Raw genomic sequence first — 25,675 nt, 5'->3', positions numbered from 1 at the left:
ACACACACACAAAGCGTTTACCAATTTGTGCTTCCAGGTAATGGTAGGTCCAGGTATCAGAATAAGAACATATCTTGATTCCAAGTAGCTTATCTATAGAGGATATCTCTTTGTTACAAATAGATAGGCTCCATGTGTATCAGTTGGCTTTTTAAGACTTTGCTACTGCATGCCTTCCCCAGAAGCAAGTGGTAAACTCAAAGCTGAGAGCACAGCCTTGTACCTGTAGGTTGCTTTAATGCAACCTCGATGCCACATGTCCTCCCTCTTTTTTTTTTAGCCTGCTTTGTCTGTAATTCTCCCATTTACTCACTTTCTCTTCCAGCCCCCTCCATCATCTTTATTTTCTCTATTTAACCCCCTCCATCCACATGATCTAAAGAACTCCAGTTTTTAAGATTAATATTAGATAACCTCTTAAAAGTAAAATCATGTTTTTGATTCATTTGAGCAACATACTGGTTCATATTGATAACAGAACTGAACTATAAATTACAGATTCATAGAAACATTTCCTTCATACCTTACTTTTTAAAGTTGCTACAGAACTTACTTTGTAAGGCTAGTGGCAGATGAAATGTCTGTGTATTCGGAAGGCAGTGTTCTTGGAGTGAGTGTTTAGCCTGGTAGTTATGATGCCTGCACGGCATAGCCAACTGCTTGTGTTTGATTTGGACTTCAGTTCTGGACTCCAGCTTCCTGCAGACCCTGGGAGCCAGTGGTGATGGATCAAGTAGTTGTTTCCTGCCACCCACATGGAAGCCCTGGATTACAATCTAGGTTCCCAGCTTCAGACAATGCCCAGCCCCTGTCGTCGCAGGCATTTGGGAAGTAAACCATTGGATGGCATCTCTCTCCCTCTCTCTCTCTATCTCCTTCTCTCTCTCTCTTTCCCTTTCTCTCTCTCTTTCTCTGTGTCTCAAATTAATTAATTAGAAAATAAAAATAAGCAAAAATCTTTTAAAAGGTAACTTTCTTCCTTGTAGTACAAAATAAAAGATCCTGCTTAAATCTCTGTTTCTGCAGATATGCTGGGTCTGAACCAGAGGTAAAGATTTATAACAGCTAACATTTACCATAGCCTATGGCATGGTGAATCATTAGGAGTCTTGCAATAAATAGGGGATGAGAGTGACTATTTCTTTGATTTTAATGGCACATAAAATTTACTGCTTGAAAAGAATCTTTCAAAATGTGCATTTCTTGGTATCTATCAACTCCTGCAGAGATAATCCAAAAGGGTTTTGTGGGCTGCCTCAAGGATGTCTATTTTATGAAGAATTACAATCCTTCAGCTACTTGGGAACCTTTGGATTGGCAGAGTTCTGAAGAGCAAATCAATGTGTATAACAGCTGGGAGGGATGTCCCACTTCATTAAACGATGGAGCCCAGTTCCTGGGAACAGGTAAGCTCTGAATAGACACCACTGATCACTTAGCATGCTCTTTCTCTATCTTTGGCATAATTTAATCTCTCTTGTCTGATTACTTTGACCTCGTATGAACCTGGTATCACAAAAATATCTAGTTATGCCATGATGCATGGAAATATGTCCTCAAAAATCTAGGCATGTAGTTCAAATCCTAAGACTCACATATATGTGATAGTCTTACACAACATCTTTGGTTGCCCATGCTGTTTTCAGTATATGTATGTTAATGTCACAAATATCCATTTGGAAGTCAGTTGTTTCAAAATAAGAACACAGTTTTACTTAGAAAGATGTTTTGAAGGGGTTTGTCTACTAGGTTGATCCACAAATACCTATTTATCTCATTATATAGATGAATAATACTCCTAATAGTGAAGGTTCAACTATGTAATGGGTTAAGTAGGCCCTTGAGAGAGCACTAGAGAATAGAATAGAACCACCTTTGCTCCAAAGGCTGCAGCAAAAGGTAACATGTGTCCATGGTATAACTTCCACCTCCCACTTACCTTTCTGTCTTGACAGCCATCTAGGAGCAGGTGCGAGAGAACATGGATATGGGTTCTTCTCCCATCTTGGCCTCTTGCATCTATAATTAAGTCAATTGTTTGTTAAGCTTCTTAATCTGCCTTCAGAACACAGAGGCATGTGATGCTAACAGCGTCATGGTCTGCACACTTTCTCATTGCTCTTTTGTCATTGTCTTTATGAGCATTTCTTCTGGTCAGAGCAATCACTTTTTCTTAATACATATGTGAAACATTAGCATTCTACAGAAATCAGAATATTCCATGATTTAGATAGCAAACTGCTTCTTTTTATAAGGTATATCAAGTTTATTTTACAACTTCCAAACAATTACAAGAGGGAGTTAGTATTGATTTGCATCTTCTCTTGTGGGAGATTTATACAATGATGGTACATGTTCTAGAGTATTAAAATACCATGACAATCCTGACCATATTCCTTTACACTTGTTAACTGTACATATTCTTATTTTTAAAGGATTCCTGGAACTTAATCCAAATGTGTTTCAAGGTGGAATGAACTTTGAGATTTCCTTCAAGTTCAGAACTGACCAATTAAATGGACTGCTTCTTTTTGTTTACAACAAAGATGGACCTGATTTTCTTGCTGTACGTTAATTAATTTCATTAAATTTGACTGAAAGTATCAGACCCAATTTTTAAAAAGATGAACCATTTATCATTATTATTATATTTGGTTGGGATTTCTTTACAGTTTCACCTTTGTTTTCATTTTTTCCCCAAGACATTTTAGTTTTGAAGTGCTATGAAACTTTTTATATTTTTGAATCATGATAATTTTTTAAATGACAGTTCTGTGAAAATTTTAACTTTAAGCAAACATACTTGATATAAGGAATTTAGAAAATTAAATTTACTGTTCCACTGAATTTTTTAAAAATGGTTTTCTTCACTGTCTTTTGATATGGTTTCTATATATAATATACATTACACATTTATAAAATAAAATATAATACAATGAATCGCCTAACCCAGTAACTAAAATAATATTGGGTTTTTGCATCTACCTATAGGTGCTCTCCTTTTCTTTTTCCCTGTCTCTCTCCAAAGGTAATGTGTAATCACAATTTTGTGTTTATCTTTCTCATGGATTTTTTTTGTAATTTGAATGTCATACATGAATACCAAAAAATGACTTTGAGATCCATGAAGCTGTTTCTGAGTCATTCTTGTCTTCTGTGTAGGTGTTCATTTCCAGGGTTGTGTCAAATACCTCTTCCCTTATCAGGAACGTACTGGTTGGTTCCATGATTTTTGTATGCCAAATAAGTCTGCTACAAATATTTTTGTACATTTCTCTAGATATAATGGACAAATGAAACTGCCTTTACTTGTCTTTAATTATTCAGTTGGATACTAAAAATAAGTACTTTATTCAAAATGCTCATTTTTAAAAAGTTATTTTAAAGACCTAATAAAATCCAAAGAAATGATGAACATCTTATCCTCAGATTATGATACTTAGGCAGATAGGCAATAAAATACATGTTTGTGATTTTGGGACTCCAAGATATTTTTACTTCAAAGATTTTTGCTTTCTGTATATAATTTTAATTCTGCTAATATGGTTAATGGGAATTTATCCTTTAATGATATTGAATTCTTGCCTATTTAAAGTACTGTTTACTTGTAGGGTGAGAGTGTTATACAGTGGTTAAGTTGCTACTTGGGATGCCCACATCCCATACTAGTGTCCCTGGTTTGAGTCCTGGCTCCACTTCCAATTCCAGTTTCCTTCTAATGCACACAGTGGGAGGCAACAGATAATGGCTCAAGTGTTTGGGTCTCTGACATCTTGTGGGATACCTAGGTTGAATACCCCACTCTTGTCATTGACCTGGCCATGCCCAGCCATTGCAAGCAACTGGGAGTGAACCAGTGGATGGAATATATCTCTCTGTCTTTCTGGCCTTTCAAATAAATGCAAATTAAAGTATTATTTAAGAACTTGTTGTTGTTGGCCGGCGCCACAGCTCAATAGGCTAATCCTCCGCTTGTGGCGCCAGCAAACCGGGTTCTAGTCCCGGTCAGGGCACCGGATTCTGTCCCGGTTGCCCCTCTTCCAGGCCAGCTCTCTGCTGTGGCCCGGGAGTGCAGTGGAGGAAGGCCCAAGTCCTTGGGCCCTGCACCTCATGGGAGACCAGGATAAGTACCTGGCTCCTGCCATCGGATCAGCGCGGTGTGCTGGCCGCAGTGCACCGGCCGCGGCAGCCATTGGAGGGTGAACCAACGGGAAAAGGAAGACCTTTCTCTATGTCTCTCTCTCTCACTGTCCAAACTCTGCCTGTCAAAAAAAAAAAAAAAAAAAAAAAAAAAAAAAAAAAAAGAACTTGTTGTTGAAGGTAGTTATTCATTCTCTTGTTTATTGTTTTCCCCATCTACTAGAATCTGTCTCTATGAATATAATGACTTTGTCTCTCTTCTTTATGATTGTATTCTCAGTACCTAACCTTTAGCCTTTATTCCACACTCAATCAATATTATTAGATAAATAAATAAGAGCATATGTGAATGAGCCCTTATTGTGGTGACCTACACCAAGAATTCTGCAATCATCTTTATATGCATAGCTGTGGGAGCTACAAAGATTTTATCCTTTGGCTCCTCTGGCATAGCACATGCTTCCACTGGAGGTTCCCAATCCTCTTGTGTCCTCTTTTACCTCCCCATCTTCCTGCATTCATTGTCTTTGGAAATAGGGTAAATTTCCACTATATTAAATAGTACTGTTAACTTTATGCAAGCTTTATGTTTTTAAAGATTTGTTTTAGTTGAGAGGCAGAGTTACACAAAGAGGGAAAGACAGAGAGAAAGGTCTTCCATCTGCTGGTTCACGTCCCAAATGGCTGCAGTGGCCAAAGCTGGGCTGTTCTGAAACCAGGAGTCAGGAGCTTCTTCTAGGTCTTCCATGTAGGTTCAGGGACGCAAGAACTTAGGCCATCTTCCCTTGCTTTTCCAGACAGCTTAGCAGAGATCTGGATCAGAAAAGAAGCCCGCCCAAGAATAAGAGCCCATTTAGGATGCCAGTACTACAGGCAGAAGCTCAACCTACTATACCACAGGGCCAGCCCCCTTATTGTATTTTTTAAAATCATTGTATTTAGGCAAATGTATATTGAGTGCCTACTCTGTGCTGTGCTTTCTTTTAGTACTTCCCTTACAAAGGAAACATCATCATAGAACTTATTTTCTGGTCTTGGACATTGGAGGACTTTGCCCACAGATTACTCCTCAGTAACTCTATTATCCTGAGTAACTTCAGAATACATAGCTATCCCTTGGAATTTAATATCCTTAGAAATTTTCTACTGATAATATCTTAAATCTCCAAATACAATGTCATATCCTTCCAGCTCTCTCATTCTCTCTCATTTTCACTAACACTTTGAGACCATTGACTGTTAATCTCCTTTCTTTATAACTCATTTCCTCCTTATCTTAGATGTCATAAAACAGCTATTGACATTTCTTCTACTCAGGCTCTGATCTTGTATTTTTAACTCCATAACCATTTCAATCAGTTAACCCACACAGTTTTCAGTTCCAATAGCCAGATCATCAGCACTAAATGCGAACTAAGTAAACGTATGAAGACTAGTGACACCCTGAGTTTAGCAACCCTTTTATTTAACAATATTTATTGTTTATAGAAATGGCAGACATGTTAGATGTGGACAGTGAAAGAATTTCAAGATTTAGAAAACACCACATCAGTGCCTTCAGATAGATTCTCACTCTCACAAATAAAACAAACGTATCTCCCCAACTTCTAACCTCTCTTCTTACAAACTGGCTATGTGCCAAGTCTGTCTTCATGCTCTCCTGACTCAGGGGAAAGCACGTACAACTGCCATCCTTACATCTAAAGTAAAGATGGTTGTGTATCCTCTAGTGTCTATCCCTTCTTTCACACAAGCTTATTCTAAAAATTATCCTTTCATGGTAACCTCAATTCTTCCCAGAGTGTTGGGTCTTACCCCTCAAAACATAAAAAGATTGAGTTCCATATATCTTATTTTTTTTTTTTTTGACTTTGAAACCTCCTGTGTTATGTTTCCCTTCCCTATATAGTCAAGTGCATTGAAGGTAGGAACTCTGTTATTTCCACTTTCTCAACTCATCTCAGTCTTCAAAATTACTACAGATAGGGATCTTGCTATTACAGCACTCGGTAGTTTTTTGATAGTTGCCAGTGATTCTTACATTTCCTACCCTATTAGGGAATTTTTACCGCTTATCTTTCTGAATTTTGATATATCATCCTCCTTTTTTATTTTATAAAAAGTGTTACTCCCAACATACTAGTTGTTCTTAATTTCCATTAAATATTTCAAGCTTCTCTAAGATCATTTTTACTTTACAGAATTGATTCTATTCTATCTTCTTAAAACATTGGTCTTCCCGAACACTCCTTTTTTTCTTATTACTCTTGTTGCTTGACTAGATAATCTTATTTATTTTGTCATGAACTTTCTCCATTTCACTGGCCTACCCTAAATGTAGGTATATTCATGTTCAACATCCTCCTCCTCAAAAAAAAGTTTCTTCTGGCATTTCAAACTCGATATATCTACAATGAATTTGTTTCTCTTCCTTATCATTAACAACCACTATACAGAGCCTTTTCTTGAAATGGAATGCTTTTCATATTGTGATGATGGTCCCTAGTTACCCAAACAATTGATGAATACCTTTGGTTTCTTTTTTCATTCACCTAACACATTCACCTATTCTTCAGGTTCTGATGAGTTGCTTTTAAAATACTTCTTAGATCCAGTCTTCTGCAGCATCATTATTTTCTTATTTTAGTCTATTTCAAATGCTTTTCACAATTGTGTTGACTTTCTAGTAGGCTTCCTCAGTTCTAGTCAAGATTTTATTTCCAGTGTGTAATTCTTATGACTCAGAGCATGAATGTTTGGTACAAAGTAACAGTGGAAAGCATATGAGTTCTGGTAATAGACAAACAGGAGAAAAGGTGAACTTTCCCCCTATATCACTCAAAATTAGGCATTGGCATATCTGGGAAGACTCTTCTTTTTCTTTTTTTAATTTTTTTTATTTTGAAATAGATTTAAGAAAAGTTACAGAAGAGACAGTTTCCATATACTCCATGCCCCATTTCTTCTATTATTTTCCCCAAAGAAACTTTTATTTTAATGAGTACGAATTTCTTGAGTACAACTTTAGGAATACAGTGAATCTTCCCACCATACCTGCCCTCCCACCCTACTTCCTCTCCCTCTCCCATTTCCAGTCCCATTCTCCATTAAGATTCAGTTTCAATTAAGTTTATACACAGAAAACCAACTCTATACTAAGTAAAGATTTCAACAATTTGCACACATACACACACACGAACACACACACACACAAAACTGTTTGAAAACAAGTTTTACAGTTAATTCTCATAATACAACTCATTGAAAACCAAAGTCCTGCATGGAAGTAAGTGCACAGTGACTCCTGTTGTTGATTTAGCAATTAACACTCTTTTGTATGATGTCACTGACCACCTGAGGCTCTTGACATGAGTGCCAAGGCTATGGAAGCCTTTTGAATCCAGTCTCTGTCAGTATTTATACAAGGCCATAAGCAAAGTAGAAGTTATCTCCTTCCTTCAGAGAAAAGTACAACCTTCTTTGGTGGCCATTTCTTTCCACCGGGGTCTTTCACACAGAGATCCTTTATGTAGGATATATTTTTTTTTTTTTTTTTTTTTTTTTTTTCCACAGTGTCTTGGCTTCCCATGCCTGATATGTTCTCATGGGCTTTTCAGCCAGACCAGAATGCCTTAAGGGATGGCTCTGAGGTCAGAGTGCTGTTTAAAGTAATTGTCATTCTATGAGTCTGCTTTGTGGACTGCTTCCCATGTTGGAACATTTTCTCCCTTTTAATTCTATCTATTATTATTGCCAGACATTTGATCTTACTTATATAACCCTTTTAACACTTAATCCTTTCTATATGATCACTTTCTAACTCAAATCCTATCTCTATGTATAACCTCTGCCTTATCTAAATTGGTGACTTTCTCTAAACTTAATGTCTTCATGCCACTGTATATGTTAATCTCTGCCTTGGAGAACCCTCCGTGAAACTTAGACACTTCCAAAAACCTTACTTTAAATCTTTTCTGATTCCAAGGGAGGAAAAAGCATATCTCTTTTCAGTTCCCATGGTACCCCCTCCCATTCTGTGCTTATTGCATTGACCCCCATATGTTTACCTCTGCTATTTGGCAGTGTGTTTATCTTGGAGTAGCAGGTATATGGAACATAGAGACTCAACATTTATTCAATGAATAGATAAATAATGACTACTTACCTAATGTACTTCACAAAGATGATATTTATATGGAAAACATAATAATTTTTATCAAGCAAGGCTTCATTTGCTTTATTTGACACAATCTCAAATTTTCAAGGGTTTTATGCTTGCTTATTTGGCTTCTAATAAAATCAAAATATGGTATGTAAATTAATTATGTAACATTTTGAAGAAAAGCATATATTTCCTTTACTAGGAAAATTTGAGTACAATCTATTGATATTAGAAAATGGTATATTAATCTAAAAGAATACATACAAAAGCAATTAGGTTAGTTAGGGATTTAGAATTAAACTGAAATACTGAATCAAATATATCTTACAAATTTGAAATTGAGTTCACTAACCAGGTAAAATAAGCTTAATCAAGCTTGACATTTCATTTTCTTATTGTCTTGTCATATTTTCCCCAAAATTAGATCAATATATAAAGTAGTATTTTCTCATTTTCTAAAAACTCAAAAATAGAGTCATGGTTCAAAGTGTTCTGTTCTTTTCAGTCATTCAGTCATTTGTACAAGGATTTAATCTTTTTAACTATGTTGCACCAGGAAAAGAAGAAATCTTATGCCTACATAATATTGCATCACATAGAATAATCATTACTGTTATGAGTTTGTTTGACTCAATATGGCATTTTTCATGTCAATTATAAGCCTGTAAATTATTTTATTGTATTTCGCTAATGCTGCATAGGACAAAGTAGAACATTTTTATAGAATGGTCTCAGAGAAATTTCTTGCTTTCATCAAGAAATCGACCTTCAGTTCTCTCATAAACTGCTATTCTGAATTCTTTTTTATACACCTATTTTCTTTTTTAATATGACATCCAGATGGAGCTGAAGAGTGGACTACTGAGCTTCCGGTTAAATACCAGTCTTGCCCTTACACAAGTAGATCTGTGGCTGGGACTGTCCTATTGTGATGGGAAATGGAATAAAGTCACTATTAAAAAGGAAGGCCCCATGTTGTCAATAAGCATGAATGAATTGATGAAGTGTGTGCCAGATTCCAGACCACAGGGACTGGACGTGAATTCACCTGTCTATGTGGGAGGCATCCCACAGGAGCTGCAGAACTCATACAAACACTTGAATTTGGAACAAGGTAAACTTGTAAAACTCACAAATATATACAGCGCTGTTTCTACCAGGTTTTGGTGATGCTGTATTTCAAGATACAGCAGTAGGCTAAAAGCCATATCTTTCAAACTCCTCTCCCTGTTTTTGAGAATTTTTAGCCCTATAGAATAATCACAGAACACCTCAAATTGATTTGTATGCTACCCTAAAGTATATGCCATTATCCTATCTATACTCAATATATTTATTCCACATTCTTGCATGCATATATTATATATGATGCACACAAATATAGTTCCTCATATGTTTTCATCAAAAGCACATACGGTTTTAGTTGTTTTGGGTACTGATCACTATGTGTATTTACAGATGAAAAAATAAATTAAGCTGATGTTCAGAATGAGAAGAAAATGGCGATTCATTAGTTTTGTTTTCTTCTCTGCATTCCTGCTGATTCCCTCCATGCTTTTCCAGTAGAGTTTTCATGCAGAACAAGTACATGAAAGAAATGATTAGGTTGAATTCCAAAAATACAATTGTGAAAACTTTATTATATAGAGTTGATGATTAATAGCTATCAGAGGAGGGAATAGTGCATTACTGCTAACCCTAGCCAGCATTTGACTAATATAAGTTAAAAAGATTAACAATATCTAAGTGCATTCAGTGTGGCAGGCATGGGTTTGAGAGTTTTGCAAGAGGACAAGTGTCATTTCTTCATAACAAGGCTATGAGTTCGATATCATTATTCATATCTCCATTTTACAGATGAGGAAACTGAAGATCAGAGAGGAAAGTAACTTGACAAGATCATGCAGCTAGTAAGCAGTCAGCAAAGCAGTAAATTTGTTTCAGGCAACCATGTGTCAAAATCCAGTCAGGTGATCTCATTTGTGGGCATCAGTCAATACACCTTTCTTTAATGTGGGGGAAGCACTGTAACTTCTGACAGGTGACCACACATGGGCCTATGCAGAAAATGCCATCCACATATTTCAAAACCCATATACCATGAATAGTTAAAATTTCCATGAAGCAGTCTTTGCCTATTTGGTAAGTACATAAAGATTTAAATGCCTTTGAATAGGAAATATATGGCAAGCTCTAAGGAGACTTTAGAAGGGTAGTAGTAAGGAGTTAATGAATAACTGGGGTGTAAGACAGTAATGACATTTTCAAGGCACTTAAGATGTAACAGCAGCTAAAAATATTACATTCGTACAGGAGCTTCTCCAGGTTTTTAGATTTCTAAGGTTAGGAAGAACTTGAAAATCCTTTGTGTGAGTGAGATTGCTTGATCCTATTTACATCTATGGAAAAAAAAAAAAAGAAAAGCCAGCATATCTGTTTTTGTGCTTTAGAATTATACCTAAATTACTACTGATGAACTTAGAGAAATGGCTAAAACTGGTGCTGTAGGATAATAATGATGGGAGTTTGAAACTTCAACAGGGACCAAAGGGGAATCATTTTCCTTGCACTATGTTTAAGCCTATAACGGAAAGACTTTTTATTCATGGGTAAAGCTAAATGTTTATCATTGCAGTGTCATGCATGGCAGGGCATCTCGAACCACTGAGAGCAAACTGAAGTCTGGTAGCTAGAACACAAGAGAAGTCACAATTATCTCTGATTATCACTATTCAAGAAACACTGGGATCATATGGAAGGACTATTAAAAATGCAGGTTTTATGCCCCCCTTCCCTAAGAGTCTGACTCAGATGCTTTGCGACACTGATCTATATGAGCGCCGCATGTCCTATTCAGTGATCCTGGAGAATATTCACAGTCCAGAGAGGCAGCCTGCATTCAGTCAATTGCAATTAAAATGACTCATGTTCACTTAATGTATTTCTTTCAATCTACTATCAATAGTCTTAAAAATCTTTCTTTTTTCCTTTTTTGTGCTTCTTAATTAGCGCTTTTTACCCTAGAGGCTCTATTTTGTGGTCATATAAGTGCTATTTTTTTCTTATCCATTAATGTTGTAATTTTCCTTTGAATCAAATGCAAAATTAACTTTCCTCTTTGCTTTGGAACTGTGGGGCAACATAATGTGCTGAAGATGTACTCCCTCGGATGCCAGGAGTTTATCTTCTAAGAGCTGTGGTTAGGACAGTCACATCTAGGTTGGGCTGGCTGGGTAGGGGCATATGGTGTCACAGGTGCTCAAAGCTCCCAGTAAAGAGGGAGAAGGTGGATCCTGGCTCCCAGTCTGCCTGCCAATCCCAGGGCCCTGGTGCAAGACTGCCTCCCCTGGAAGAACAGCTACTGTCTCTCTGATTGTCAGCCTAGAGCTCTGGACCATGTTTTAGTTGTTCAAGGGCTTGGTGGGAATTACAGGAGCTGGGGAGTGATTCTCAGTAAGTCAGGGGGGCAAGAAAAGGAGGAGTCTTTTCTGTTCCTCATATCCCATTCAAATTTTGAAGGTAGCTGGGAGTGTTTCTGGTGGTGCAGAGTTGACAGAATGGAACAAAGCTTCATTTGACCAAACTCTTTGGTCTCAGCCAAAAAGATAGCATGGGGGCACGGGGAGGGGGCTGTGAGAACTGTACAGCTTTTACCTCCAGGGCCTGAGGCGAGAGGAACATTTCCCTAGGAGGATTAGCACTTACCAACCTCATTTCAGAACTCTCTGGACCTTTCTCTTTATCTGCAAAATGAAGGAAGAATACATCTCTGTGGCCTTTCTCAAATTTACAATACCATCTTGAAAATTAACTTTTATGACATTTATTATTTTTATTTTTAAAAAAATTATGTTAAGATCACATAATATAAAATTTATCACCTTAGCTATTTTTAAGTGCACAGTTCAGTGGCATTCAGTGTGTTTCCATGGTTGTGCACCAATTACCACCATCCATCTCCAGGACTCTTCTGGCAAATTGAAACCCTGTTACCTGTCAAACAATAACGGCATTTCTAAAAATAGTACTCATGTATTTGCCAAAGTTGCCTTTCCAATGTTCTCCTTTCACTGTAGAAAATTTAGGATATGGAGAAGTTAGGTAACTCAGTTATGTGCTATCAGAAAACTGCTGCTAAAAAAAAAATAGGATATTTTACTTCTGAATTTTCTGGCAAATGTTTTTATATTGAGTTTCATTGCTTAGATTTAATCCACCCCAATTATTTATATCTATAGTATGTTTAAAATTGACTAACAATATTGATCAGCTGAGCCTAAAGTAATAGCAAAGAACACTTAGAAGCAAGGAGGCTACAACTTATGTGTTAGAAGATATAAACACTGAAGACCAAGGGCGGGTGCTTGATGCTGCAGTTGGGCTCAGGGCTTGTGACACCTGCATCCCGTATCTGAGTGCCTAGGGTTGAGTTCTGACTCTGCTTCTGAGTCCAGCTTCCTGCTAATGCTAACTCTGGGAGGCAGCAGATGATGGTTCAAATATATGAGTCCTGCCAACCATCTGGGAGACCAGAACTTCAGCCTGACCTACCCCAGGCTGCTGTGAGCATTTAAGGAATGAACTAGAACATGGAAGATTTCTGTCTCTGTGTCTCTGTATAATAAGTAAAAAAATAAAAATCTTTGAAACTACTAGAAAAAACAATATGGTCATTTTAGACTTGAAAATAGCAATTAATGTGCTTGAAACTTTTCAAACTTGCAGTGCTTTGTTCAGAACAAATGAATGGGTATACCCCAGAAGCGTCACACACTCTGGTTTGTCCCAGGTTTGCAGTGTTTTGAGCAGAGATTTGCCAAACTTCATTGAGCTGATTTCTCATTACTCAGAATAACAAGCAATTTAAAGCCACAGCTATTCCCTGGCTGGATGGATGCTTTTGGGGGTTTATTCTCTAACAAAAAGGTAGGGAATGTTCCAAATTCATTTCATGCACATTCTGTGTTAAACGTCACAGAACTGTGCCGACTAGTGGCTGTTTGAAGGTTACCGGTGTGGCCATACTCATTCTGTTTCATGCCATGGTCTTGCTATGGCCAAATTGGAATTTTGGTTCCCATGATTCTAATGTGAATGCACAGTTGGTGGCCACTTTGTATATTCAGGATTACAAACTCAGTGAAGACTGTAGAGCACAGTAAAAGTTCCTCTGTACTTTGATTTAACTGGGACTAAATTCTATACCACAGACATAATCATTAGGCCAGGTGCACTTTGTGGCACAGTGGGTCACCCTGAAACTTGGGGGCTCACATCCCAAACCAAGAGCCTGGGCTCAAGTCCCACCCCTGCTTCCTATCCAGCTTCCTGCTAATGTGCTCCTTGGAAGGCACCTGGTCATGGCTCAAGTACTTGGGTGTCTGCCACACACATGGGAGATCTGGATGGAGTGCCTGGAGCTGGTCTGGCCCAGTGCTGGCTGTTGTGGTTAGTTGGGGAGTGAACCTGCAGATGAAAGTTTGATCTCTCTCTCCCACTCAAATAAATGAAAATACAGAAGTAAGCTTTTAATAAAAAAAGATTACTATGTAATTCATGGGAATGTCTCAGAATTCTAATACATTTTGAAATTATTTTTTCTTGCTGTCCTGCATGAAACCCTCAGAGTGCATTTTCCTCCAATGAGTGTGTTGAATAATCATGCTAATTCACATTAGTTTTTGGCACTTGAACACTGATTTATATAGTAATTTGATTTTCCTGAACTGGGGGACATTTGAGTACTCCCTACCATTATGTATAATTGTTTAACTTTTATTTCAAAAGAAGAAACATAATTTAGAAAATGTAGTTCTAAAGAGCTCAAATAAATGCTTTTTTGGTCCCAAAAGTTAAATTCCTCTTACCGCAAATAGGGTTTTAAAAGCATAGAAATCAAACTGCTTCTAACAACTCAGCCTGGTAACAAGCAAGAGAAACCTAAAGGATTTCGCAAGCAAGACTTGAAAGTTTTACAATTGAACCTAGCCACATTCCTGCTCCCAAAATGCAGCGCTCCCGAGGATAGAAAATGATTGGTAATTAATGACTGAAGCCCTTTATGTGATACTAATCCCTTACTGTTTGCTAGGTTTCGGTGGTTGCATGAAGGATGTTGAATTTACACGGGGTGCTGCTGTTCACTTGGCATCTGTGTCCAGCAGCGCTGTCAGAGTCAATCTGGACGGATGCCTATCACCTGACAGCGCTGCTAACTGCGGGGGAAACAACTCCATCCTGGTTTACCGGGGAACAGAGCGCAGTGTTTCCGAGAGCGGTCTTCAGGCTTTCACAGGTAACACGAAGGTCCTCCCGGTTAAACGTGGCGTGTCTCCCTCCGGTCCCTGACCCCACTGCTCTCTATATGGAAGATTGTAATGTTGCTAATTCTTCTTTCCATTGAAGAATACCTGTATCGAGTGGTAGCCTCGCATGAAGGAGGTTCAGTGTGTAGTGACTGGAGTCGGGGCCGTACAACAGGAACAGGTAAATATTATTTATCTTCCAGTGTATCCGTGCCCTCACCTGTGTGTGTTTGTACATATGAAAAACAGAAAAGACCATTACATTGAGGTACTAGCATTTTTGTACTAATAACAGAGCACACTTTGGTTTGAAAATGCATCTGTCGATGACTAAAACCTTTAACCAATCAACAATTTACTAAATATTTGCTCAAAAACCATTCTTTCCTCGTTGGCTACAGAAGAAAGGAAACTTCGATTGTGTTAAGGTTTTAGCAGACTCCACACACCACAGTGTGTCTGAGGACAGGAAACTTTTCAGACTACATAGATGCCAGGAAGCTCAGGCCAGAGGTCTGTGTTACCATCAGACTTGGGGAGGGGGCGTCCCCTCAACCCACTCTCGCTGGGAGCATGCTCAAAACCAGTCCTGTTGGAAGCAGACATGTCTGTTATCACAGCATTGCTGATATTTGCCACACAGTAGACCATTATGATCTTAGAATAACCCTCTTGGGACAGAAATTGCTTATTGATTTAATAGTTTTGATTAGAAGGCTGACAACTAGGAGACCAAATCTGATCAGGTCTAATCTTAGACACCTGACTTAGAAATGTGTTGTTCCTCTGACTGTGGCCACAACATATTCTTATCTAATACCATCCCAGGAAGGCATGCATCATGAAGAGTTCTGTGAATCAGTAGTCCTAGCTTTGTCCTGCCATTTTGGGTCAAATGTTTGTCAGAAAGTCAAATAAATCTCCAAATAGCTGCCACCCATGTCTCTGGAAGAAAGTTTGCCTAGAAAATAGCAATATGCTTAAAGATGATGCTTTTAAGCGGTGTTCCCATATACTTATTACCCACACCAGCCAATCTTCGAGGGATCTTCTTAATCTGAAATAATAGAGTACTGAGGTGGGCCACTAAGCATAATCTTCAAGGCTTGCTGCCTACAGATTTTGCCGAGGAGGGCCATGCGATGCTTTTTCAGGATGATTTAAGTGATCATCCATTTATAGCCAGGCAACAAGCTGAAGGATCTCTTAAAAATCCTTTCCAACTTCAAAGCTAGGACAAAGCTCCGACATAAAATATTCATTTGTTACTGACATGTTCTCTGCCCCTATTTCACACTCCTCTACCTTATAAACAAATATACTATCAGGCCTGCTTTGAGGATAACTCAGCAACATAAATAGGTGTCTAGAAAGTGCATTGCTTGCGTGGCTTAATAGACTCCATTGTGAGTCCCACTGAGAAAGTACACAAATAGGGTTCTGAATTTACAGCCATGATCTGACCACGAAGTCTTATGCCATAAATTCATATTTACAATCTGACCACAATACAGAGCAGCTACATGCTCCCAAGGGCTGGAGAATAATTGCACTATTTAATTATTTTTGAGTCAGTTTTGCTCTGTCCCATATGAGAAGACCATCTGTTAGACAGCTCTTACTTTGCCCTGTACCACATTTCAGAACAAATAAAATCAACATTGCTCCCATTGTCCCTTCACTTGCAACTTGATCATGTGGTGCCCATGGTGTTTTAACTGCACAGAATGGTTCCTCCTCTCTGTTTCCTCTCATCATGGACGTTCGCTGTGTTTCCCTTAAAGCTGTCCTATTTTATGGGTCTGAAGAGTGAAATCTGAGGAGGAGGATATTTGATGTGGGACAATCAGAGTGATTGTCCATTGACAGGGCTCAAGGCTCCAGGAGCAGTTCGAGCCGGTTTCTCATCCATCATCCTGCCACAGAGTTCCTTGGGCTCTTTCTTTGTGTCCCTAGTGCAGTCAGCTGTGATGAAGTTGTTACCAGAACCGTAGCAATATCTAATAAATAGTTAAAGGTTATGGATTTTTAAAATTAGGGTGCTCAACTTACAAGTGTGGTTTTTGCCATCCCTTTAAACCTTCTGATTTTGTGTTATTGCTTTGAGATATTCTGAGCAAAATGTCTGGGAAAATGGTTTTGTAGAATCTTGAAGGTACCAGTTTCCCTCCTCACCCCAGATGCAGTTAGGAGTGTATCCTCTATATTAGATCTGGTAGAACTTTTTGGCTTTTTAAAAATTAAGTTGCAACACACTGGAATTTGGAAAATGGAAGCAGCCCTTCAAGTACAACCCAATCACACTTGTGAGATTTTTTTGGCTAATACATTGAAGATATAAAAGTGTCAAACACCTATGTATAATAACAGTCTAATTATCTTGCTTCAAAGGGGTACATCATTATATTGCTTGAACTTGTTATCTGCCTACCATCCACCTCCTTCTTTATGAGTGATGTTTAAACATGTCGGATACATTAAATGTTTTTGGAAAACCTGGACTAGACTTAAAAGAATGTTATGTCGATGGAGTTTTGATGGTTTTGAAATACCGCTTAAGCTGAATGGCTCAAGATGTGCAGTCATATTAAATCAATGCTGAAAAGTTACAACGCTAATAAATTGTATTTATGCTAATGGTTGAGTCTGATTTACTGCAGCCATTAAAAGTGAATAGAGGCAGTAGTCTTCTCAGAGCTACTATGTTCTCTGTTTTCCCTTTAATTCTTTCATAGCTCCACCAAGTGTGCCAAGTCCCTCAAGAGTCAGCAGCATAAACGGATATAGCGTTGAGGTGACCTGGGATGAACCTGTTGTGGTTAGAGGCGTGATTGAGAAGTACATCCTGAAAGCCTACAGCCAGGAGGACCCCCGTCCACTTGGCTTGCCTGCTGCCAGTGCTGAATTTGTCAACACCAGCGCCCTCTCAGGTAAAGGTGATTTCTTAATGGAATGGATCTTTTTATTTCCTTTCTGTCTTGATCTTGAATAAAAACATTTGGCTAGTTTTTTTTTTTTCCTGAAATACATGAAATATATGTATATTATTTTTGCCTCATTAAAAATAATGAGGGAGGAGGTGGTGTCTTGGCCTAGTGGTTAAGATGCTGCATCAGATGCCCGCATGTCCCACCATGGGAGTACCTGGTTTTGATTCCCAACTCCTGAGTCCAGCTTTCTACCAGTGTGGACTCTAGAGATGGTGATGATGACTCAGGTATCTGCGTTCCTGCCACTCAAATGAGAGACCTGGTTTGAGGTTCTGCCTCCTAGTTTTGGCTTTGACCCAGTCCTGGTTACTGGGGAGTAAGCCAGTAGATGGGATTTCTTGTGCTCTCTCTCTGTCTCTCATATCTGTCTTTCAGCCTATCAAATAAACATATTTTTTTAAAAAATTCAAAACAACCACCATCAACCCTGGTAAGAACCTGTATCTTCCTGTGATGAGAAGTACAATTATGTGAAAGCACAGGTTCCTATGGATTATTTCATTACAAGGTTGATATTCTTTCCATCTCCAAGAGATTAGGTCACAGGTGGCTGTAGCCCTTCAACTCCACAGATATCTTTGGGGGATTTCTATGTATATAGACTCATATAAGACCAGCTTAACTATTTTACCATGCAGCTATTTACTCTTTGGGACTAGCCCAAGTTCACACCACCATTATTTGTTGTAAAATTGCTGATTAAACCTAATTATCTCAAGGTGGAGGAGTATAAGGGCCCCAGCAGTCTGACTGGCAAATTGGTGAATCAATTTCTCACAGAGAAGCATGCCACATAAAATGATGAGAGTGAAATATACACTTCAGTTAACATCTCACAATCAAACTCCTGTGCGTGCAGCAAGACAACATTTTCCAGTTTTATAAAACGTGGAAGCATGCAGAAATCAAAAGCTAAACACAAGCGTTTGACCTCTCAAAATAAATGCATCACATGTGATAGAAAAAAATTCCCCTGTGAAATACTCCTGTAATTTGAATAATCATATGGATGTTAGAAGAGAATTAAATATCTTTCCAGCATATCTATTTTCATTCCCTTGAATGAAAACACTTGACTTCCTTGTTTGAAATCTGCAGCCCAAATACATAACCAATTTTAGAAAAAATAAAAAAGCAACCCTCAGATCCCAGCCTCCTCTTCATTGTTCCCTAGCTTACCTACCTGACAAGAACCCTGCCTAACTGAGCCTACAGATTGCCTTTTCCCTGGTTATGTGTGGCAGCTAGACAATATCACCAAAAATTCTCAATCCCCACTAGCAAATGGGCACACAGTAATGACATCAAGCTCACTGTATTTCTGTAAACAGCTCCTTGCCCCAATCTCCTTAAAATACATGAGACCTTCCCAAGCCCCCCTTTCTCTTCCCACTCAGCCATTGGATTTGTATTCTAGATGAAATTAAACACTTTAAAAGAAACATAATTATTATACAGGATTTCATTTACTTCCTTCTTACCTAATATATCTATTAGTTGTATTTTTTTTCTTCCTGATGGGGTTGAGTTCTGAGCTCTTAACTTCAGCCTGTCTCTGCTCTGGCCATTGTGGACATTTGAAGAGTGAATCAGCAGATGGGAGAGTTCTGTCTGTCTGTGACTGTCTGTCTTTCAGATTTTCAAATAAATTAAAGTTGAAAAAGATTTTAAAAAATAATATTAACAATTAAAGGGGATTTCTGATGTTTCCTGATGACTTTGGTTGTGCAGGGTCAGGATCATTGAGTAACACCAAAACCAGCTTGGATAACTTGCAAGGTCAGAGAATGTCACAGAAATGGAAAAGACACTCAAAGTGAGATGGAAAGAGAGAGAAAGTAGAGAGGGAGAAAGATGGATTTAGTGGATTTATGAGTTAGATTTCATTGCTATAATGAAATGCCTGAAGCAGATTACCTTTTTAAGCAAAGAGGTTTGTTTGCTCCAAGGGCTTTGGAGACTGCCAATCCATACAGAATGACTCAAGATCCTATGAGGACCCCATGACAGGTGGCAGATGAGGAGAGTGCATAAAAGAGGAAGCGGCCACACCTCAAACAGGAAACCAGAGAAAGGCTGACAGTTTCAAGCTTTTATAGTATATGAACCAATCAGTCTGCTTCTCTACACTCTCCCCCACCTTGATCCAGGAGACTAGAATTCTGTACTGAAGGCAGCGCCCCCAGGAACCAAGAGATTTGTCACCAGGCCCCACCTCTGCAAGGTTGCACCACCTCCGATTACTGCCATCCTGGGGACCAAGGATGCAGCACACAGACCTTAGTGAAGACAAACCACTTCCAAGCCATAGCAATGGAGTTGTTGAGAGCCTAGAGATTGATTGGTGACTGTTGGTTGAAATAACAGATATAAAGAGGAAAAGAAAAAAAAAAGAAACAGAATAAGTGAATGTGGGCAGTTTTGCTCTTGGTTGTGAGGGTAACTGCCTTTTCACATTTCTTTTTTTGTTTGTTTGTTTGACAGGCAGAGTTAGACAGTGAGAGAGAGAGACAGAGAGAAAGGTCTTATTCCGTTGGTTCACCCCCCAAAATGGCCGCTATGGCTGGTGCGCTGCGCTAATCCAAAGGCAGGAGCCAGGTGCTTCCTCCTGGTCCCATGCGGGTACAGGGCCCAAGGACCTGGGCCATCCTCCACTGCCCTCCCGGGCCACAGCAGAGAGCTGGACTGGAAGAGGAGCAACGAGGAGAGAATCCGGCACCCCGACTGGAACTAGAACCTGGGGTGCCGGCGCCGCAGGTGGAGGATTAGCGTAGTGAGCTGAGGCACCAGCTACTTTTTCACATTTCTTATGTGACTTTTGTTGAGATTTTACTTTTTAAATAATTTTGCTTGTTAGCATCATATTTATTTGAAATAATGCTGATCCTAGATATACAAAGCAATTTAGCTTTATTGGTTGTTACAGGGTCCTTTGCTGATTAAGTTATATTGTTATCAGAAAATGTATTGATTTCTTTTCATTAATTTTTTCCTGTTATATAATAAACTCTCTCATTCTTCAAATTTGGGTCTTTCTTCAGCTTGGAAAATTTGCTGTTATGCAAATATGAACACAAGTTTTGTGAAAAGCAGTAGTTTCTTCCCATGTGTCCTCCTTTGTTTAACAATCCAGAACACAGTTTACAGAATCAAATCAATCTACACTCAAATGCCACCTATATCACTTCTTAGCTGAAGCATAGATGCATTTAAATATATATCCCTGGGGCCAATGTGGTGTAACAGGTGAAGCTGCCAACTGCAAAGCCAGCATCCCATACAGACCCTGTTTCAAGTCAAGTCCCAGCTGCTCCACTTCCAATCCACCTCCCTGTTAATGTGACTGGAACAGCAGTGGTGGATGGCCCAAATGCAGAGGCCCATATACCCACACTGGGGACCTGGAGGAAGCTCCTAGCTCCTGGCTTCATACCAGCCCAGCTCTGGCCCTTGTGGCCATTTGGATTATGAACCTGCTGATTGAGGATCTCTCTCTCTCTCTCTCTGTCCCTCCCTCTCTCTATAACTCTTCCTTTCAAATAAATGAATCAATCTTTAAAGAATCTTAAAATATATTCCTTTATTATAGTTTCCTTACCTGTAAATTTGGTATTAAAAATCTTTCTTATATTATGAGATTGTTGTAATGATAAAACTGATATACCAGATGCTGGTGTTGTGACACAGTGGGTTAAGCTGCCAATTCTGATGCTGATATCCTGTATCAGAGTTCTGATCCAAGTCCCTACTGCTATGTTTCTGGTTCAGCTTCTTGCTAATGCACCTGGGAAGGTAGCAGAAGATGATCCAAAGACTTGGACCCTTGTCACCTACATGGGAGACCCAGATAGAATTACTAATTCCTGGCTTTGGCATGGCTCAGCTCTGGCCAATTCAGTTGTTTGAGGAGTGAACCAGCGGATGCAACACCTCTTTCGGTCTGTTACACTGCCTTTCATTAAATAAAACATGTTTAATTTTTTTTCTTTCTTTTTTTTTTTTTTTTTGCAGATAGAGTTAGAGAGAGAGAGTTAGAGAGAAAGGTCTTCCTTCTATTGGTTCACACCCAAATGGCTGCTATGGCCGGCGCTGCACCAATCCGAAGCCAGGAGCCAGGTGCTTCCTTCTGGTCTCCCATGCGGATGCAGGGCCAAGCACTTAGGCCATCCTCTGCTGCCTTCCCAGGCCACAGCAGAGAGCTGGACTGGAAGAGGAGCAACCGGGACTAGAACCCAGCACCCATATGGGATGCCAGCGCCACAGGCAGAGGAATAACCAAGTGAGCCACGGAGCTAGCCCCAAATAAACCATTTTTTAAAAAAATGAATTGTCTATATGAAATATTTTGCTCAGAAGCAGGCACATAGTAAATGTTCAATGACTTAATAGCTGTCTTTATAATCTCTGAATTACATTTTCTGAATTCCAGGTTATTGCCTCATAATTGTTTCCCTTTTTGTTTTCTGATTTTCTGTCTATTTTTTGAAACTTCTCAGCTTATTTTTATGCTATTTATATAAATTTTATTTGATAGGCAGAGAGACAGAGAGACAAAAACAGAGAAAGATTTCCCATATGCCAGTTCATTCCACAAATACCTGCAACAGCCTGGGCCAAGACAAAGCCAGAAACCAAAAACTCTGTCCTCATCTCCCATATGAGTGGCAGAAATCTAAGTACTTGAGCCATCACTTGCCGCCTCCCTCATGTACAGCAGTTGGAAGCTGGAATCAGAAGTGGAGCCATCACTTGAACACAGTTATAGGATGTGGGTGTCTCAAGCAGTATTTTAACTGCTGTGGCAAGCATCTATCCTAGGATAATTTTTAATTGTCCCATTTAAGACATTTATATAATTTGTTCCTCATTTTATCCAACTCCCTTTGATTTCTGCCTGCCTCTCAATATCCTAACTTGCATCTTCATCTCTCTTGTATTCCACTCACCTTCTTTCTCTTGTTTAATGCATCTCAAGTTCTTTTCTATCTTAGTTCCAGCATACTACTGCTGATTTCTGAACTCTATCTATTTCGTAAGTTAAATCCTCCTTAGAACAAGATCATTCTCTGAAATTTGCAGGCAAATTCTTGCTCTCCTTTTGAGTTACCATTTCTCAATCAGCTAAATACACCCCCAAATCTCTACTCCACAGTTCAGTTGCAACATTCCTAAACTTACCTTCAGTCTGGATGTTTACACAGCAAAATCAGATAGTTTTCAAATCCTTTCACTGGGCATCGGTTGCTGCTAATGATAACCTTCACTGGGGTGGTGACAGGGTCAACAGAAGTAAATTGGCCTTGGCCTTGCAGCAGTCCTGCAGCCTCTGTGCCTTTCTTTGCAGGGTTTGGCAAAGTGGGAGTGCTGGGAGCTTGCTGGCATTTAGCACCTAGATGGGGAGTAAGTTTTCCTGGGATGCTCCTTCTAGTGGTCCACTTGTCCTTGTCTGGTACACTTCCAGGTTTCTATAAACTTTGGTCATCTTATTGGAATTCTTATAAGGTGATATTTTACCACTCTAGGTTCTCAGCAAGTCACTGGGCAGCTTTGGAAATACGGATGCCTGTGTGCCCCAGCTGCAGTCTGATGATTTAATGGGTCTGGAATGACTCCTCAGCATGGGTATTTTTTTTTTTTTGACAGGCAGAGTTAGACAGTAAGAGAGAGAGAGAGAGAGAGACAGAGAGAAAGGTCTTATTCCATTGGTTCACCCCCCAAAATGGCCGCTACGGCCGACACGCTGCACTGATCCAAAGCCAGGAGCCAGGTGCTTCCTCCTGGTCCCCCATGTGGGTGCAGGGCCCAAGCACTTGGGCCATCCTCCACTGCACTCCTGGGCCACAGCAGAGAGCTGGACTGGAAGAGGGGCAATCGGGACAGAATCCAGCGCCCCAACCGGGACTAGAACCCGGGGTGCCGGCGCTGCAGGCGGAGGATTAGCCAAGTGAGCCACAGCACTGGCCAGCATGGGTATTTTAAAAGAGTCTCAGATAATTCTGTTGTGCAGTCAGAATTGGTAAACACCACTAGAAACAAGAGTTTGACACCAGTGGTCAAGATTCAATTCAATCCAGAAATTGTTTCTTTTTAAAAATTTACTTATTTATTTGCAAGGTGGAGCTAAAGAGAAGGAGAGGCATAGGCAGATAAAGAGAAGTGTTCCATCCTCTGGTTCACTCACCAAATGGCTTCAGCAACCTGGGCTGTGCTAGACCAAAGACAGGAGCAGGAGCTTCATGCAGGTCTCCCATGTGGTTGCAGGCACCCAAGCACTTGAGCTATCTTCCACTGCTTTCCCAGGCAGGTTAGTAGGGACCTGGATTGAAAGTGGAGCAGCCAAGACTTGGACAAGTGCCCATATGGGATGTTGGTACCTAATATGGCAACTTAACCAGGTATGCCACAGCCCCAGACCCCCAACCAAGAAATTTTTGTGACAATTTCTATCTCCCAACTAAACTAAAAAATGTGGGCTGAAAAAAGATAAAAGCACATATAAAACGAATAAGATTAAAAGCAAATAAATAACATTAGCAAAGGAATGTCACAGGACAACAAAAATCAAGTCTCGGGAAGAAATTGGCAATTAAGATCAGACTTGCAAAAAGCAGACAGCAAAAAAAAAAAAAAAGTAATTAAAAAATGAACATCAACCTAGAGAACTGGAAGAATAGAATAGTGAAACAGAATCTTTTCTTTGTGAATTAGGTAGCCAGAGGACTAAATGAGAAAAATTTCAGTAGCAGTGGAAATTTCCAGGGTTAACAGCCCCAACTCAGCAGCAGGTAGGCCCATTTGGGTCACAAGTTCTGGATTCTAGCCCTCTTAACTCCAGGATTTACAGCGAGGACTTCCTGAAAGTACACTTTCTTAGCCAGAGCCTCCGGGTAGAGAGCCCTATCCTTATCACTGTTGTGTGTCTATGGACTTGTTGCAAAGGGTTCCAATGAACTCTGAGTAAGTTCTGTGGATTTTCCCTCAGCCCTGCTTGCCTGAAAAGCAGCTGCCCTGAGCTGCCTGGCATTTCCCCTCAGGCTGAGGGCTGCTCAGAAAGTAACTTCACAGTTCAACTTGAAATTATGTCTGGACTGAATATCCTGAAGTTGTACATATATGATTATCTTTTTCTTAAAGACATTTAGGCCTTCAAATTTAATTATAGGTATAATTAGTATAGGCCCGGCATGATGCTAGCGGTATAATTGATACATAGAAAATGTTTTCTCAATTCTGTTGTTACATTCCATTAAGATAGAGTCTAGATGTTATATTCCTTTCTTGGGTAGAATAAATAATAATAGTATTTATTACATTGTGTAATTTAGCAGATCAACAGTGCCCCAAAATTTATGTAGAAAATTTATGTAGAAAAATGAGACAATTTATAATGCAATTAATAATAATGCTTTTCTCACTAAAACTGGTTCAGTCCTCACATGCAGTAGACCTCAAAATTTATCTGAAGAATATGGTTAACATATTGAAAATATACCTAATTTTTCTTTATCATCCACACTTACTCCTGCTACTAATTAGGACTCTCAGTTCGATGGGTCATGAGGTGATTCCCAAATTGCTTATCAGTTCTGTTCTTGGGTACCCTCACACAATTCTGTACGAGGATTTAAAATCTACATTTTATTCTGTGTTCCAGTTGCTTCCTTTGCAGAAAGTACATGGATCACACATTGAAAAAACTCTGTGTCAAGGAATGGTCACTGAGAAGGGGTCATTTTCACCTGCTAGGGTTGAATTCTTTCCTCCTTTGTTGTATCTGCAGCTTTGCTGTAAGAAGGCTGCTAGGGCAAATGAAGAAATAGAGGTGGTATAAGGAGGCCCTCTGACCCCCAAGGGCAACGCTTCTGAATGTGCCCAGTGCACAGGAGGTGACACTTGCCTGGGGATCATGGAAGAATGCAGATTCCTGTTCTCTAGGTCTGCAGACAGAGTGCCATTCTGCATGGCTAATCAGCCCACTCCACCCCATCTCCCAATCCTGCAATGGCTGGCAGGAAGACATGAAGCTCCCTACTTATAGGAGAAAAGAAAAAATGAAAAAGCAAAGAAGGAAGGACAAA

The 25,675-nt window shown here is 39.4% G+C and overlaps 1 protein-coding gene across 6 annotated transcripts in view; it reads left to right on the top strand.

Annotated features, from left to right (window-relative positions):
• USH2A (usherin) overlaps positions 1–25,675 on the top strand; it is an 848,241-nt gene that overhangs the window by 363,322 nt on the left and 459,244 nt on the right. For all 6 annotated transcript variants that reach the window (XR_011381453.1, XM_070055318.1, XM_008268426.4 and 3 more), the window contains exons 25-30: positions 1,227–1,406; positions 2,436–2,566; positions 9,143–9,416; positions 14,394–14,597; positions 14,708–14,788; positions 17,343–17,537. Coding sequence is in view for 5 of the 6 variants with exons in the window: in XM_070055318.1 (XP_069911419.1) it covers positions 1,227–1,406; positions 2,436–2,566; positions 9,143–9,416; positions 14,394–14,597; positions 14,708–14,788; positions 17,343–17,537 (1,065 nt within the window). In the remaining variant the exon portion in view is untranslated. The remainder of the gene's footprint in view (positions 1–1,226; positions 1,407–2,435; positions 2,567–9,142; positions 9,417–14,393; positions 14,598–14,707; positions 14,789–17,342; positions 17,538–25,675) is intronic.

Source organism: Oryctolagus cuniculus, chromosome 13 (genome assembly GCF_964237555.1).
Source record: "Oryctolagus cuniculus chromosome 13, mOryCun1.1, whole genome shotgun sequence".
Lineage (NCBI taxonomy): Eukaryota > Metazoa > Chordata > Mammalia > Lagomorpha > Leporidae > Oryctolagus > Oryctolagus cuniculus.
Note: the sequence above shows the minus strand (reverse complement) of the source record. Positions and strands in the feature narration are given on the sequence as shown.